The sequence below is a fragment of the Echinops telfairi genome, unplaced genomic scaffold (assembly GCF_000313985.2).
Source record: "Echinops telfairi isolate 266 unplaced genomic scaffold, ASM31398v2 ScPeMD7_7467;HRSCAF=8505_1, whole genome shotgun sequence".
Classification (NCBI taxonomy): domain Eukaryota; kingdom Metazoa; phylum Chordata; class Mammalia; order Afrosoricida; family Tenrecidae; genus Echinops; species Echinops telfairi.
This window is the reverse complement of record NW_022111368.1, coordinates 11,491,498-11,509,131: the sequence shown is the minus strand read 5'-3', so window position 1 is coordinate 11,509,131 and position 17,634 is coordinate 11,491,498. Positions and strand designations below refer to the sequence as shown.

The following is a 17,634-nucleotide window of genomic DNA, read 5'->3' as shown; positions in this document are numbered from 1 at the left end:
GGTAAATTGTATTTTATTTTTAGCAGTTTTATTGGCACTTCACCCATATATATCATACAATTCAAGTTGAATCATATCAAGAAGAATTGTACATTTTGGGAGACAGAGAACCTGGATGAAATTGTATGCAGCCTAATCTCTACACTTGTGGTCACAGGGCTTGGAAGACCAATGCTATTATTAAAGGAGACCTCCACAGTCACAAGATAATCGATAAATCTGAAAGTACACAATCTCCACAGAGATTTTTCCACCCCTGTGCTCCATTAAAGTGTTAATATTAAGCTGTCTCCTACAGGTGTCTGGCTCATCACATTAGGCTAAAGGATGCCTGTCTTTAAGAGCAGTAGGGTTCCTTTAATCCTTATCACTTAAGGAGCCAACTACTTCTGTTGTCTCCTACATTTACATGCATATTATGAAGTGTTCCCCTAAGGAGCTCAGGATGTCCCAGAGTCACACTTTGCCCATTCTATTGTGTATTTGCCTCCTGGAGGCTTGCAGGCCCTGCTACTATAGAAACTAATTGTTGAATAAACTGTCTCCCTTCTCCTGACATGGAAGATTTGACCCCTGTGCCCTGTACTTAGTACCTCCTTATTTCTTTTAATAGCACATGTTGCTCCTAAGGACCCGTTTCACTGTGGGGCTGGATCCCATCAGTGGCACCTCAAACAGGCACCTGAAGGAAAGCTCTGTGGGGAGGGGCCCCATAGAACAACTGTGAAACTCCCAAAGGTAACCTGAGTTTGGGGATTTATTTTGAAGTGCGAATCTTGTTGGGGAGATTAGAAAACTGTAATAGGGTCATGAGACAAAGTGTATGTAAGTCTCAACCTTGCTGTATTATACTCACCCACTTCTGGAAACAACAGTGTGTAGCAACAACAAGAGAAAGATGCAAGGTTTTCTACAGGTAGTGAACAAGTACAACCCATGGTTCCCCGAGGAAGGGACTTTAGATCTAAGGACTTGGGGAAAAGTTGCTAAAATGTAATGAAGGCTCCCAGGGAAAGGGAGAATATCCCTCTGGAGACCTGCTCTCTGTGGGCACTAGTTAAAATGGGTATAGACCCTTGGCAGACAGGGAAAGAAAAGAAGGAATCATCAGTCTAGTGAAAAGTCTTGTGTGAGCTATCCAAACTTACAAAAGCAGACTCATTGCATGAATATGAGCTGGATGAGGAAACTTTGGAGAAAACTGGAGAAGCAGAGACGGACTTATTACCTAAGGTTTCTGCTTCGATACAGGACCTATGAGCAAAGTCTCTGCACCTGCAGGGCAGTTCACCCCCCAAGAGCCCAAGGACGATAAGACATTAGAGGACAAGGGTTCTAAAGATAAGATCAGGTCTGTTAAACAAAGCCACAGGGCACCTGTGCTTTCAAGAATGGAAAAATGGATAGAGAAGAAGGAAATGTAGAGACCAGACTAGCTTTCCCTGATCATGTGGTTGAATGACCGCTGGATGCAGAAGACTCACAGGGCTATAAAGAAAGGCATATGGTGCCTTCCCTTTCAAGCTCTTAAAAGGCATCAAGCAGGCAGTTAAACATTATGGAGCAGACTCCCCATTTGTAATTGGTATGATCTGGTCTCCTTCTATTGGCAGACTGGAATGCACTGACTAAAACTTGCCTCTCTCCATTGGATTATTTACAACACCACACTTGGTGGGATGAGGGAGCGGGAGGCAAGCTTGAAAAAACATGGAGCAAGATGTGCCTGCAGGGATGCATCTGTTGTTGGGAAACAATGATTTTTGTCACCGTGGAGGCCCAGTTGCAGATCACCGAGCAAGGATTTTCGCAAACATGTGATACTTGTTTGCGAGCCTGGGAAAGGGTAGTAGTAGCATCTGGAGAAAAGCGGCCTAGTTACCCTGCGGTAGCTGGCAGAATGATGAGCCCTATAGAGAGGTTGTCCCATCTGCAGGAGGCAGTCCCTAAAAGCACAAATAACTCAGACATTGCAGGACACCTGCTGTGGTCTCCAGCTGTGACAATGCTAATCATGATTGCCAAGCTGAAATCTGTCCCTTCAAGGAACAGGATAGGATTTTAGACGATCAAGATTTGTAGGGGAGTTGGATCTGAAACCTATAAAGCTGAACTTTCAGCTGCTGCTATGGCCAATTTAAAGAAACCAACGGGAAAAATGTTTGAATTGCCGAAAAGTTGGACATTTTCAAAAGAATGTGGGCAATGTCTGCTGCCCAGTCCCACAACTAGGAGTGGCCCTGGGCGGGGCTCCCAGAACCCTGTCTGTGCCCAATGCCAAAAAAAAAAAAAAGGGAAACCATTGGGTAAGTCAGTGTTGCTCAAAAATCAGTAGCAAAGGGAACCCATTAGTCAATGCCGCCCAGTTGGGAAATGGGGTGCAGGGCCAGCTCCGAGCCCACCCAATGGAAACTGGAGGGCACAGTTTCAGTCCAATTTTACCCACAATGCCCTAGGCCTCACTCAGTCCCACCACCAGAGGGAGGGCAGTGGTAGATCGAACAAGCCAGGAAGAAGTTCAATTGACACTAACACCTCAGCAATCATTAAAATCGAAGTATAAGGACCTCAATAGTAGAACTTTGATGAGGGAAATCTAGACTAAACGTCCAAGGTGCTCAAAGTGGTACTGGAATTATTGATCAAGATTCTGAAGAGGAGCTCAACTCTGTAATTAAATCTGAAATCCCCTGGGCTATCAAAAAGGGAGACCACATAGGCTGATTACTTTTAATTCCTCGCATTCCTTTTGGAAGAACAACCACCACTCATGCAAGAGCACCTGAGGAAGCAGACTTGCTCGTAGGTCAGAGTACATTGAAGCGCTGTTATGCATAGACAAGTATGCCCTATATGGAGTTAGCAATTGAGGGGAAATGGTTTTTAGGGCTTTTAGATTCAGGAGCTGATGTCACTGTACGGAGTAATCAACTAGGCAAAGGGGAGACCACTGGCTGCTCCTGAATTCAACCTGGAGAAAGCGGGAGAATTACTCAGGAAAGAGTACGGCAATGTGGTGAACTGCTGCTGTGCACAGGACCTGAAGGGCAGTCCAGCTTACTTAAGCCTATATTCATATGTATGTCTATACACTTTGAGAAAGAGCTCTGTTACAACAGGGGGGGGGGTGGCCAAGGCTGGACACACCTCCCCAAAATTCGATACCACAAGTCATGAGGCAGAAAATAGGGTGCAAAGGGGGAGGAGGGGCTTGGAAAAAATGAACAAAGAGATCCTTCTCTAATTGAGACCCCTCCTAAATATTACCGTTATGGCTTAGGGTATTCACGTGTTTAACAGGGGCTGCTGTTATAAAGCCTGCACCCGTTAAACCCTCTTGGAAACCCCATGACCCCATATTGATAGAACAGTGGTCCTTTAATAAAGACAAACTGCAGGCACTACACGAGGTCGTTCATAAGGACATATTTAGGGCAGTTAATTTGATCATACAGCCCTCCAACCAGCCCTTCCCTCACCAAGTCTGACTCCAAAGAGATGGCCCTTGATAGTTATAGCTCTAAAAGACTGTTTTTAAATTCTCCACTTAGCTCCTGCTGATTATGAAAAATTCACCTTCACCATCCCTGAGTTCAATCCGAGCTCCAAATCCGAGATACCTTTGGAAGACTGTAGCTCAGGCATGGTGAACAGCGCCACCATCTGTCCATTTTTATAGGAAAAGTCTCAAGAACCAGTCAGAATTTTTTTCCTGGAGTTTATATCATCCACTACTTGGATGATATCTTAATAGCAGCACCTGATAATGAAATGCTACAACAAACTTATATTCATATCAGTGAGCCCATCTCTCAGGCAGGATTAATAATTGCTCCTGACAAGATCCAGACAAGGAGCCCTAATGCATACGTAGGAAGAGTAGTGGACTGGACCACCATTAGACCACAGAAACTCTAAATTAGAAAAGACCATCTACGGACATTACATGATTTTCAAAAGGTGCTGGGAGATATAAATTGGACATGACCTTTGCGAGACACCCCCCCCTCCTCCAGCACTTGAACACACTAAAAGGCGACCCCCAGCTGAATAGTTCCAGAGAGCTTACCCCTGAGGTTCAACTGGAATTAGAGTTTGCGGAACAATGCATCAGCCAGGGAGAGATGGATCACATTGATCCAGATCACCCCACTGCTACGCTAGCCCCAGAGGAAAAGCCTTGGGGTGGGGGGTGGGATGGTACATTTAGGCAAAAAGGGTCCCAAAGCCATGTGGCCTTATTGGGGATAAATTGCTCAGCTAATTGCCAAAGACTGGCATCACTGTCCAGAACTGAGTGGGTACGCTCTATCAATCATAATTCTACTTTATACCCCAGTTCAGATAAAAAACTCCTTTTGAATTTTCTACAGGCTTTTAAATAGCGTTGGCTGAATTTTGTGGGAAATTAGACTGTTATGACTCTCCGGGAAACTCTGGGAGTTCCCGAAATGGACTTCATGGATCTTTATTAAAATCTCACCCCCTCCCCGCAAGCCGCTTGAAAGAGCCCTACATGTTACAGACAGTTATAGTAATGGCCTAGCAGCCTACTGGGGACCCTTCTCTCAGTCCTTTCACACCTGTGAGACCTCTGCTCAGAAAACGGAAATATTGGCTCTCATTCTATTGTTCAAAAATGTTCCTCAATCAAAAGTGGGAATTGTGGGAGACTGAGAACCTGGATGAAAGTGCAAGGCTTCTAATCTCTGCCCTCGTGACCACAAGGCCTGGAAGACCAGTGCCGTAATCCAAGAAAGCCCTCCACTGTCATGAGATAATATAGCCGCAAGGACACAGTCTCCACAGAGAGAGATTTCTCCACAACTGCATCCATCAAAATGCTAATCTAAAGCTGTCTCCTATAGTAAGGTGACCAGATTTAAAGCAGGACACCATTGACTGAGGGAGGGTTCATGATTAAAAATTTGATCTATATGGACCAAATAGACGGTGTCCTAGCTTGTCGTGCATTCTTTCCAAAAATCGGGACTTAAAAAAAAAAAAATCGGGACTGTCCGCCAAAAGCGGGACGTCTGGTCACCTTATCCTCTAGGCACCTGGCTCCTCCCTCCCTATGAAGTTAAGGATGTCTAGCTTTAAGAACAGTCCAATTCCTTTTGTTCCTATCACTCAAGGAGCCAATGCCTCCTTTTGTCTCTGAAATGTCTGATACTTATGAAGAGTTCTCCTAAGGAGCTCTGATGTTCACGATTCACACACTGCCCATTCTATTGAGCATGGGCCTCCTGGAGGCCTGCAGGCCAGCTACTATATAAACTCACTGTTGAATAAACTCACTCTCTTCTGCTTTAGCCATTGAAGACGAGACACTTGTGCCCGTCTTTTCTCTCTCCCCATTTCTTCAATTGCACATGTCGCTCCTACAGACATGTTTGACTGTGGGGCTGGATTTCACTGTAGAATCATTACCACAATCAATTTTATAACATTTTCTACTTCCTTATACTCACTGCTATTTGTGTAATTATTACTTTTTGATTTTGGCAAAGATATACACAACAAAACATTCTCCAATCCAACAAATTCTATATGTATAATTCAGTGCCATGAATTATATTCTTTGTGTTGTTCAACCGTTATTGATATTCTTTCCCAAATGGTAGATGTTATCCCACCATCACGGACATAAAGTTAATACCTCCTAAGCAAAAACTATTCCTACTTCACCCATGGTAACCATACGTCAAGCTTTTTTAAAAGTAGTGTTCTTGATATCATACTCACATACACTTTCACATTAAATCTCTTTGACTGTGAATCTTTATGGGGGCAAACGGTCTCATCTTTCTCCCAAGGCACGGCTGGTGGGTTTGAACTGCCGACCTACGGTTCGCAGTCCAATATGTAACCCACTATGCCCCCGGGACTCCCATACACTTAGAATAGTGCTATAATTCTATGGAGCCCCAGGGTGGTGCTAACAGTCACTATCCGTGCAGCTGGACTGTGGCCTTCGGCTGGTCAGGCATCTGGAAGCAAAGGGAGTAGGAAGTCCCCTTCGTGCTCATGAGGCCACTGTGACCTCTTAACAGGACGAGCCTGCAGTCACCTTCCACCTGGGCCCTGCGGCCATCCTCAACACGCCAGAGCAGCCAGGGTCTTCATTACAAATAAGGGGGTGGGATCATACTAACCCTGTGACACCGAGAGCAAACCCCATATTCCTTCTGGGGCCTGTGGGGCCCGCTTCCTGACCCAGTTTCCTTTCCTGCCTGAGGGGCCCTTTAACACCCAAGCTTTTCTAGGCCGCTGCCGTTGGTCCTGAGTCAGTCTCTGCATGTCACATCTCTCCCTTCATCTGTGAACCTGCCACTCTGAGGGAGAAAGAGAGGTGGGGGATTCTGATTCCATGAGATTTACAGCTTTGGAAGCTCGGTGGAGCAGTTCTTGATCCTGTGGGATATGGACATGAGCCTCCCAATCACCAAGAGATCGGGGCTATGTCTCTTTTGATTGTTCATGGGCCGGACTCCATTTGAGGGCAACTCAGAGAGGCTGGGGGCGGGGCTAGAAGCTCTGGACCACTGACGGGTAAGCAGAGGGCACGGGAGAAAGACATCTCACAGCTACGAGACGCTGTGAGCAAACCAAGAGGATTGAGCCTGGGACAGTTCTGGGGAATACCAGCACTCCCACCCTCTGTGAGCGACCATGGCCAGGGACAACAAAGTTACCAGTCTGTTGGGGCCTGCTCCGCTTTCTTCCTCAGCATCCGATGAATTAATCGGCTCCTCTGCGCTGGACCAGCCATCGTTGTCTTCTGAGGCCTCCAGGGAATGAGACGTTTTGCTCCAACCTATGAGAGGAACAGACCCCAGTGAAGATCTCTCCTAGGGAGGGCAGTCCTTGTCTCAAATGGTGGCCTGTGCCAGGTGTGGCCTACCAAAGTCCCCACAGATGTCCCTTCAATGTGTCACTATATCGTCCCAAGAAGAGCCTGCCACTGTGTGGGACATCCTACCTGGCTGTCAGGGACACAACTTTATACTTTCAAAACGCCTGCCATGAATGGTCCGAACTGTCCTTAGCAGGCAGGGCAGAGAAGCATTGGACAGCCTTTGCTCAGGCAACTGCATGGAAGGCAGTGCCTTCCTGGCCCCTCCATAGCCCAGTCTGGACCTCAGCTCCTGCAGGAGGCCAGCCAGGCGCTGGCCCCCCAGAAACAGGAAAGCAATGCCAGCAGGAATATTGTCAGCCTATGTCTGAGGAAATGCGGAAACTCTGAGTGACAATGAACTGAAGACCCTCCCCCCTACCTGTGTCCCAGCGCTGCAGTAAATACCCATGCCAGAGAAGGCAGCTTTGGAAGAAATGCTTGCTCTCTTCACATAGGTCAGAACTGTGTCAGGTGAAGCTGCTGCTACTCGCAATAGTGAGTGTTCCTTGAGTGCACACCAAATGCCAGTTCTAAGCACTAGACCTGTGTTCATTGATTTAGGCTCTTCAACCACCTTGAGGGGCAGGCAGGCCTGGGAATACCTATTTCATAGATGAGTAAGCGGAAGCACACAGATGTTAGATGGCAGGTCTCAGGTCACACAGGCAGGCAGTGGCAAAGCTAGGATTCAAACCTGGGCAGTCAGCTCCACAGCCAGCCCTCGCAGCTACCTCCACCAGGCTAGCAAGGAGGAAAGAGCAAAGGAAACCCAAACCAAGCCCAAGCTGGCTGCCACTGAGTGGATTCCAACTCACAGTGACCCTGAAGGCAGGGCAGAGCTGAGACTTAACTCTTGAATGGAGTAGAAAGCCTCATCTTTCTTTCTCGGAGCTGCGGGTGGGTTTCAAACGGCTGACCCTTGTAATTAGCAGCGTAACATAAAGGGGAAATAAAACGGCCTTTTGGACTCAAAACAGTGGCCGACAAAATCCCAGCACCATGCTGAATCGGTACAAGAAATGCGGTCCTGGGGCAACACACCGAACTTAAACTCTGGAGGTGTGGTCTCACAGTCATCTACAGGGCTCCACCCCCCAGGCCATTCTGAGCAGGAAACGGGCATATGCGAGCAGTCCAGTGTTGGCACATCCCATTCTAGCTGCTTGGAGCAGCTGGCCGCAGGCTTCCCCCAAGGAACAGGGGGTGCTAGCTATGTGAAGGTATGCCAACAGTGCATAAACCCCCACCTCCACTTTATTAAGCTTGGGGAGCCTGTCCAGAGATAGCCTGCCAGTGGACTGGAAGGCTGGCAAGGAGAGGCAAGCTGGAGGGAGGACTTTGAAAGCCAGCTCTGGTCTGGAAAGACAAAGGGAGTTGTGAGCAAAGAGTTCTCCCCGAGCCAGCAGAACCTGGGACCCGGCAGAGGAAGCAGTGAGTTTCTCAGGGACTGGAGCCCAGGGTGCCTGCAGCACTAGCGCCCTGGGAGCTGTAGGCTCGGGCTTCACTGCACCCAGGGCAGGGGCCAGGGGCCTTGGAGAGCCCGGGGGCAGGGCTGCGGGGACCAGGTGCGAGGTGCTAAGCTACTTGGCCCTGCTCGGTGGCATTAGGAGACGTGCATGTGTGCAACCATTTGGGAATGTCTGGGTTTGTCTTTTTTCTTTTTAAAGCTACAAATCTCCTCCAGGCTGCCTGCGGTGGGGACATGTGAAGTGTGAGGAGCTAAGTAAGGGCATTCGGGTGGGTGGGTGGGGGTGTCAGGATGGAGGGTGGAGTCAGGGTCTGACCATGGGAGCCCCTGCTGGGGGGGACTGTCTAGAAGATTCTTCTTGCTCCAGCCCATCACCCTGCTTGTCCCGAAGCATTTATATGGCGCTTCTGGGAAAACAGGAAGCGAAAATCAGTTTACAAACAGCCTTTCTGTCTCAGGAGCTGCTGTGGCTGGGAAGAAAGCACTGGCTCCAAAAAAGTATTCCTAGGACCACCTTCCTTTGGAAGAGCGGTGGGCTGGGAAAGCCCCAACAAACCTGCCCCAGGCACCTCCAGGGACAATGGCTTCCAGACTGAGGGCCTCTGCAGGCATTTTCCTCATCTGGGGTCACTGTCCTCAGGGTGAGCAGGCCAGTGCTGAAATCTAACCCTGTCCACAGCAATAACCCAGAACAAGCAACGGGATGGACGTGGAACTGGAAATGAGGGTCAGGTTACTCTGCACCCCCTTTAGCGTGTTCCCTGCACTGCCATCAAGGGGATTCCGATGCTCCAGGGCAGGGTAGAGCTGCCCGTGGGTTTCCCAGATTTTAATTCTGCACGGGAGTAGAAAGCCTCATCTTTCCCTCAGGGCAGCTGGTGGTTTTGAACTGCTGACCTTGTGATAAGCAGCCCAACGCATACCCACTACACCACCACCAGGAATCCTTGTATGATTGTAGGGGACGTTTTACAGGAGGCCAAGGTGATAGTGACTATGGTCACTTCTATTCCCTGGCATCGCCAAGGAGGGACAGCAGCCAGCTGAGGGCTTTTCAGGAGGCCAGTGAGCAACTGCAGTGGCCCCAGCCTTCCAGGGCCAGGGGCTCGTCGTCATCTGGGACAGACAGTGAACAGTGATGACACTGCTTTTGTTTATGCTAATGAGGGCCGTTCATTTTTGCTAATGATGATAGTGGTGGTGCTGTTTGACAGCTTGCTCCTAGGTGCTGGCTGGGCTCAGGGCTTTACACATGATATCTCTTTCTGTCTTCATTACAACCCTGCCAGGTTGTCTGGAAACTCAGAGAGGGGACGTCATCCCGTGGTTAAAAACAAAAAAAAAGCCCTGGAACCAGTGTCTGGGCCACCAGTAAGTCTGGTTCGGGGGCCACATTCCCGACACCACGGCACCCACTTCCAGTTATCCCTTGGAGCCACTAACTGCTTTGGGGGGGGTCTCCCGGCCGGCAGTGGAAAATGTTTAATGAGCAAAAATGCACCTTACATTTTGATAGGAGGCAGCAGATGATAGAATGTTTTATGTCACACCCTCCGGCTACAGGGCTGCAATGGCAGCAAACTACTCGGAGGCAGGGAGCTGGGGCACTTTCTACCCCTGCACTTTTGTGCAGGAGAGCAGCAAAGAGGCCACTCATCCGGGCCCTGGGGCCTGGAGTGACTCTTGTTGGGCTTCAGGGAAGGGCGAGGGATCTCTGTGCAACTCTTTGTAGGTGTTTGGGGAACTCTGGAAGATTCTGAAAGTGAACTTCTGTGAACTTGAGACCTTCAACCTCAAATCACCTCAAAAACCCACACCCACTGCCAGCTAGAGGGTGCCAACTCCACAGTGCCTCTGTGGGAAGGAGCAGAGCAGCCCCCTTTGGATTTCTCAGGCTGTCAATCTTTAGGGAAACCGAAAACGTCATGTTTCCCCCTTGGAGCCACGGGTGGGTTCAAACTGCTGACCTTGTGGGTAGCAGCCTCATCAAGAGCCTGCTCTGCCACCAGGGCTCCGTACTCCCAACCTAAGCCAGGGAAAACTTTGGGTTTCCTTTGATTATGAACTGAACACAAAATAATAAGATGTAAGATCCAGTATCAAGCCTGCGTGCGTCCGGCTGTATGGGCTGGGCTGACTTCTCCATAAAATGAGGAGTTAGCACCAAACACAAGTTTATCTTAACTACTAAAGAATGTGAATGTCTGCCTTATGCACTTGCTCTCCTAAGGTCTACGTATACCGGAGTAAACTGACAAGAGCAAGTTGAAATATTAGAGAGATTGGAATCTTAGGTGGCCATCTGTTGATGCTACTGAGGGAGGAGGGGCCCGGGAGAGGGGGGTGGGCAGGTGCGATAGTTAGTGTATTGGTTTTGTTTCTCTAGAGAACCCTGTCTAATACAGAAGGGCTACATAATTGGAAGGACAGAGCCAGTGTCCATGAGCGCTCCATGAAGAAACGGTGATAAGGATAATACAATAGTCTCTCAAAATCAGGACTTGCAAGGGATTATGCTATATGGCTCCAAATTGGTGAAGCAGGAGGTCGGGGCATGCGGGGTGGGAGGAGCAGGGCTAGGCCTGCTGTTGCGGGGGATACTATGAACAAAGTAAAACCCAAACCAAACCAACTGCTGACCAGATGCCAAGAGCAACCAGCTGGGCCCTGGGGCTACCCAGTTTGGAAGGAGCCGGGTGCATCTGGCTGGGGGAGGGACACTGAGAAGCATGAAGACCATCATCATATTCGCAGCCAGAGTCCCCGGCTTCTGACTGAAGCGACGCCGGTGTTTCTGGTCAGCACAGAGTCTCCCATGTCGGATGGCTGGTAACGGCCAGCCAGTGAGTGTTCCTAACTGGGCCCAGGTGGGCGGGCAGCCGCGTGCAGAAGGTGGGCACACTCTACCTCTTAAACCAAAAGGAGTTGGGTCGCTCTTTACTTCGTGCCGCTTAGCTTTTTTGTCGGGACTGGTAGGAGAAGCTGCAGAAGGAGGAGGAGGAGGGAAACACAGAACAGAGGAGAGACAGAGTGAGGAAATGTGCAGAAGGGTGGGGGGTTCCGTGCGAGGCACCTCGGAGCTCATGCTGGCCTGAGACCCGGCCCCTGCCCGGGCTGACAGGGAGAGGTGGCGGGTGCACACGCACAGGGGCCCATGGTGGGGCCACCTCTAGGCGCATGCTCTTAGCTTTGTGGTCTCCTTTCTTTTATCCATTCTGTCATTCTTTCTTGCTGCCCTCCCTCTGCTCTCAGCAAGAAGCAAATTTATCCAGTTTATAAATGGGCGGCGGCGGCGGGTGGGGGAGACAACAAAGTATTTGGACTCATCAAAAGAACCTCGGACAACATTGGCTTTTCGCATCAGGAGGCTGGGATGTCGGGGTTGCTTCACAAGGGAGTGCGTTCTAACTGGCACTAACTAAAGGGTGTTTCCCAGCGTGAGCCAGACTGCCCCTCGGGGCTGCTGGGCAGAGCCTTCGGTGCAACAGTTCATGGCCTTCCAGTCCATGCTGAGTAACAGGGACTTCTTCTGACAGGGAGCACTGCCCCTGTGGGTTTCTGAGACTGTAACTCTTTACAGGAGTAGGGAGCCTCCTCTTTCTCCCTTGGAGTGGCTAGTGGTTTCAAACTGCTCACCATCAGGGCTCCATGCGCTGTAGGACCAGACCCACTGTCATCAAGTTAATGCCGACTCATAGCGAACCCAGAGGACAGGGTAGAACTGTTCCTGTGGGTTTTCGAGATGGTAATGCTTTCTGGGAGTGGAAAGGACCGTCTTCCTCTCTTGGAGTAGTCAGTGGTCTCCATCTGCCGGCCTTGCAGCCTGCAGTTGACCATGTAACCCTCCTCCGCTGGGGCTCCTGGGCTGCAGACCAGAAGTTTATAACTGGCTGGGAGGGGAGAGGGGACTCAATACACTTTATTTTTTCCGTTCTGAAAAGGGTGTAGGTCTTTGGGAACGTGTGCCCTAAAGGGATCCTTTATCAGCTCTGTTCACTTGCCCAGCTAGGCTCATCTACCTTGGCAGCCCTCACCACCCTGGCAGAAAAACCATCACCACAGCTGGGCGGGAACAGGAGGAGGGAGGGCCACCAGGTCAGCTGACTGACGGCCACTCCAGTCTTCATCAGACATGCCCCGCTCCCTCTTTGAGAGAGGGCGCAAAAAAGTTCATGGAGAAACAGAAATCTTAAATCTGGTCACCCACGGCATTCCTCCCCATGCGCCCCCGCCATCGGTGATTCGGTGGGGACTCGCGCACACAGGCCCCACTGCAGCGATGAAGGAGGAGCCCGCCCCCATGAATGACCACCACACAGATGGAGCACAGACAGGGCACAGCCGATGGACGCTTCAGGGGGCGGGGGAGTGTGTGCCTTGTTACCTTTCTGACCTTTGAGGTTAGCAAAGCCCTGCAGGGTAAAGCGCTTTTTGGAAAGCGCCGAGCTCTCTGAGGTAGAACTAGTGACTGTGTCATCTACAAAGGAAGAGAGAGAGACACACACACATGTAGGGTGTGGACACCCCACCCCCAGCCCAAGGAGGGCCCAGCAGGGAAGTCGGATAGAGGTCACAGTTGACAGATGTCCAGACTTTGGGACTCAAAACGGCCTTTCTGGGCTGGGCTTGCTGTGTGGGGACCCAACCTCAGCCCCACCACAGCCCTGACATGGCTTCTTCTGCAGCACACAAGAAGAACGTGCCGGGCTCTTTACAAATGCTGTGTGCTTCTAACATGAGGGGTGGCCCTGACACCCTGGTCTCCAGCATCATCGCGCCACCTCTATGTACGCCCGGGGCTCAGTTACAACAGACACCCACCTTTGCCCTTTTCGGGGGGCTTTGGCAATGGCGTTGAGCTCACATATCCTTCCAGGCTTAGAGGGTCCGTTTTTCTTTCTTCTGACTTCTTGATAGCTTTCGGATTTCCTTTGGAGGGGCTAGGGACCCAAGGGCCACCAAAAAGAAGGAAAAAGGAAAAGTACATTACCAGGTTAATTATTCAAAACACGGCTTCTTACTCAGACCTCAAACAGCACAATTTCTCTCTTTCTCTGTACAATGTGTGTGTGTGTGGTGGGGAAGATCTTCTGTTTTAACCCTTTATAAGTGTACAATTCAGGGACCTCAATACTTGCACCTTGCTGTGAAGCCATTACCACAGTTTCCAAACAGAAACTCAATGCCGCTCAACTAAGCACCCCCATTTCCTCTTACCCCACAAGCCCTTGGAACCGCAAGTACAGTTCTGTTTCTTGGGGTGCATATTTTGCCTGTCCTGGATATCGCACCTAAGTGGGATCCTACAGTGTTGGACGCTTTATGTGTGGACTGATTTTTCACTGAGCGTGTCTGCAAGGGTCCCCCACGGTGGTGGCACTCGGTTGGCCCCCCTCTGGGCTATCATGAACAGCATGCAGCTATCAGTCACGCTGGCTAAAAGGTGGAGATGCCCCAAGCCCACCGTGGAGTCTTCCCAGCACAGTGGCGTTTTACCTGTACGGTCACACTCACCTGGTGTTGGACGACATGGGCAGAGGTAAGCTCTGGGACTGCTCCAGTGCCCTATGCTGACTGGCTTCTGCAATGAGGGGACAAAGAAACCAGCCATTCACGACACAGGAGTTGCCTCTGGCGTCTTTTCTTGTACACGCTAACCTCTCTAGGAGAGGTAACAATATTGTGCTGCGTTCAGGCAAAAGTCACAGTACACCTGGAGCCCAAGCACAGAGAAACGAACCGTCCCCACTGCCCTTACCTCTACAAGCCTGCAGTTGGCTGGTCAGCACTTTGCGGATTTCATTCACCCAGGCTGCTTTGATCTCGGGAGTTGGTGCCTGTCCCCGCAAAATAGACGCCAGTGGGTAAGAACCAAAATATTGTTAAGGAATAAGCGTTAGAATCTCACTCTGGTGACGTCTCCGGACAGTCGAGGGCATTTAATAACCAACCCCTGACTGTAAGAAACAAGAAAGGGGGAAAAAATGGGTGGACACATCTTGCCATGTGGACTCTTGGCTACAAGGGCAAGTGCAGGACTGGAAATAGCCAGTGCAGGACTCGTTCTTGGCACCAGGCGGCGCTCAAAAGCCAGTTAGCAGATTGAATGAACCCAGACCCCATAACCAACCAAACTAGCTGTTGAACTGGCATGGCTGTAAACGAACCCTGGTGTGTTTCTGTGGAAAGCCCACTGACTTTTTTAGGGTGACCAGTAAACCTCATAGTCAACTCTAAGTGACTCTCCACAGCAGGTGCTGGACCACAGGGTAATCAAGATGTGTGGACCTAGACCTCGCAGCTGGCCTTGCTCTTGCTGCAGGGCCTGAGCCTCGCACCAGAGTGGGGCTCAGAAGATGTCGAGCTGACACCTTCAGGCTCATACTAGGTTCCTGGCAGCTCTCCTGGATCCTTACTTCAGAGCTGTTGGCTGCGGATGGCAGCCGGAGCCAGAGCCAGGGCCCTGTCCCCATTTTGGTGCTATAGGGCCCGTCAGTCTGGGCCCATGCTGTGTAGCGGGTGGGTCAACCGCCTGGGCCTACCCCATCCTGAGAAGGCTGGAAGACAGGCCTATGGTTTCCATGGACGTTGAATTCTGAAAGGCAGATCTGCCTGTGCTTAGCTTAATTACTGACAGGACACTTGGGTCTTGCCATTAAAACGACTCCCTCCCCACACCAAAAGAGAAAAAAAGCAACAGAAAACCCTCCCTGCCATCAAGTTGGTATGGACGCATAGCGACCCTGTAGGACAGTAAAGAAATGCCCCTGTGGGCTTCTGAGATTGCCACTCTTTACAAGAGGAGACAGCTTCATCTTTGGCCCACCCAATGGCTGATGGTTTCTAACTGCGGACCTTATGGTTGGTAGCCCGATGAGTCACCTACAGCAAAGTGATCCACCACGCACACATTTAAAGTAATTAGCTGGGTGATCGGGGTTCTAAGGCATTACCATCGAGCCAATTCTGATTCAAAGTGAAGCTATAGGACAGGGTAGAACTGCCCCTGTGGCTTTCTCGGACTCTAATGCTCTATGGGAGCAGAAAGCCTCACCTCCTCTGGAGTGACTGGTGGTTTTGAACTGCTGGCTTCGCAGTTAACAGCTCACCTCAGACCCCATGAAGCCACTAGGGCTCCTGTGGGTCTTGCCATTAACTCTAAACCAAACTCACTGCCGTAGAGCTGATTCTGACTTACAGCGGCGACCCTGTAGGACAGGGTAGAGTTGCCCCTGTGGGTTTCCAAGACTGTTAACTCTTTTTAAAAATTATTTTATTGGGGGCTCGTACAACTCTTATCACAATCCATACATACATCCGTTGTGCCAAGCACATATGTACATTTGTTGCCCTCATCATTCTCAAAACATTTGTCTTCCACTTTAGCCCTTAATATCAGTTGCTCATTTACTCCCTCCCTCCTCAACCCTGCATAATTCATAGCTTATTATAGTTTTGTCATAAGTTACACTCTCCGACGTCTCCCCATACCCTCTTATCTGCTGTCCCTCCCCCAGGGAGGAGGCAATACTTAGATTCTTGTAATCGGTTCCCCCTTTCTACCTCATATTCCCTTCACCCTCCAGGCCTCGCCTCTCTCACCACTGGTCCTGAAGGAGTCATCTGTCTTGGATTCCCTGTGTTTCCAGTCGCTATCTGTACCAGTGTACATCCTCTGGTCTAGCCAGATTTGTAAGGTAGAATTATGATCATGCTAGTGGGTGGGGAGGAAGCATTTAAGAACTAACTCTTTATGGGAGTACAACACCCTGTCTCTCTCCTATGGAGCTGCCGTTGGTTTTGAACTTCTGACTTTGTGGTTAGCAGCCCAAAGCAAAACCGCTACGCCACTAGGGCTCCTATTGGCCTTGCCAGGGGGTGCTCTAAATAGACATTGAATAGACATCCCCCCACCGTCGTCAACCTAAAAAGGACTTAAGGCAGGGCCTGGGAATATACTTTCTGACTGGAAGAATCCAGACACTGCGCAGCAGACATGACGGAGTTAGTTTCTCCGTTCTCATGTGTGCATGGTCCACACGGCCTGGAAACTTTGTTAGTTGGCATCCATTTTCGATTTTAATCTCGGTAAAGCCCCTGGTTTGCATCTCCCCTGGGCCCGGGACTGAGTTCCTGCATGGCCCTGACCTCTGCATGGGTGATAAAGCCTTCTGCACACCAGCCCTCATTAGCAGCTTTCCACTGGCCATTCTCAAGAGGGTCCACTGAAGCCTTACAGCGTGGCCAAGAAGCAACAGACAGGCGACTCCTACCTGGATGATGTACACTTCTTCTCTTGCGTTGTACCAGATTTCAAATTTCTTACTGTCCCCCTTGATGTTCTCTGTTATGCCAACCGCAGTCATCTGGCCAAGGCAAGATTGGAGAACAGGAATTAAGAAGCATGCGGGAAGCACCCAAGTTCATCTTTTAAAGAAGTCAGTTAGTTGCCTGCATCCCACGAGAGACGTGCTTTTTGTGGTGCGGGCTAAGAATGTCTCAAACCTGTCGAGGTTTAAATTCGAGTCTAACCCTGAGTCATGATGCCACACGGTTTCCCTCTCGGGGTTAGCTGGAGGGATGCACTGGTGCCGCCCATGGGCCCTGTGCTTACGTTGAGGGACTGCTTGTAGCTGTATGAGGGGGCTTTCTCGTAGCCCTCCCCGTTTTCCTCCCTCTTCTTGCAGAAGAGAACCGCCTTCTCGTGCAGGAACAGGTGCCGCTGCATCGGCTTAAACCGGGCCAAGTCCTTCACCTTGGCGTGGCCCTTCTTGTGGTCCGTCCAGACGCTGAAGGAGCCCTGCATCAGCAGCTTCCCCAGGTCGCTGAGGTTCCCCTGAAGGTCAGACAGGGAGGACAGTGAGTGCGGGGTGGATGGGCGGAGAGGCCCGTCATTAGAACCAGGGCCGAGGAGGAAGGGGAGAGAGAAGCTCTGCTCCCTGCCATTGTGTCACTGCTGACCCACAGGACAGGGTAGAACGTCCCCTGGGGGTTTCTGAGACTGTGGGGGAAGAGGAGAGGAACGAGGCAAATGAACACTGGAGAAGGACATGGAGGGGGCGAGGAGAGAAGGAGGGAGAAGGCGAAGGAGGGAGAGGCAAAAGTGAAGGAAGGGCGGAACTAGCAGCAGCCTTAGTGAAAGGCATGCTATATTTATAGTTGCTCAAGGGTTCCTGAGGGAGGGAGGGGGAAATGAGGAGCTGATACCAGGAATCAAGTAGAAAGAAAACGTTTTGAAAATGATGATGGCAATCTCTGTACAAAA

General features: G+C 50.3%; 1 protein-coding gene across 4 annotated transcripts in view; it reads right to left on the bottom strand.

The window, feature by feature from the left end:
• Positions 1-17,634, bottom strand: part of MCF2L (MCF.2 cell line derived transforming sequence like) — a 98,986-nt gene that overhangs the window by 4,198 nt on the left and 77,154 nt on the right. For 2 of the 4 annotated variants that reach the window (XM_045283987.1, XM_045283989.1), the window contains exons 20-27: positions 16,984-17,205; positions 16,643-16,735; positions 14,128-14,206; positions 13,884-13,950; positions 13,191-13,309; positions 12,754-12,846; positions 11,277-11,351; positions 6,699-6,820 (exon numbers count right to left, since the gene is read on the bottom strand). In XM_045283987.1, coding sequence (XP_045139922.1) covers positions 6,699-6,820; positions 11,277-11,351; positions 12,754-12,846; positions 13,191-13,309; positions 13,884-13,950; positions 14,128-14,206; positions 16,643-16,735; positions 16,984-17,205 — 870 coding nt within the window. The remainder of the gene's footprint in view (positions 1-6,698; positions 6,821-11,276; positions 11,352-12,753; positions 12,847-13,190; positions 13,310-13,883; positions 13,951-14,127; positions 14,207-16,642; positions 16,736-16,983; positions 17,206-17,634) is intronic. The other 2 variants (XM_045283986.1, XM_045283988.1) reach the window with 2 other exon arrangements.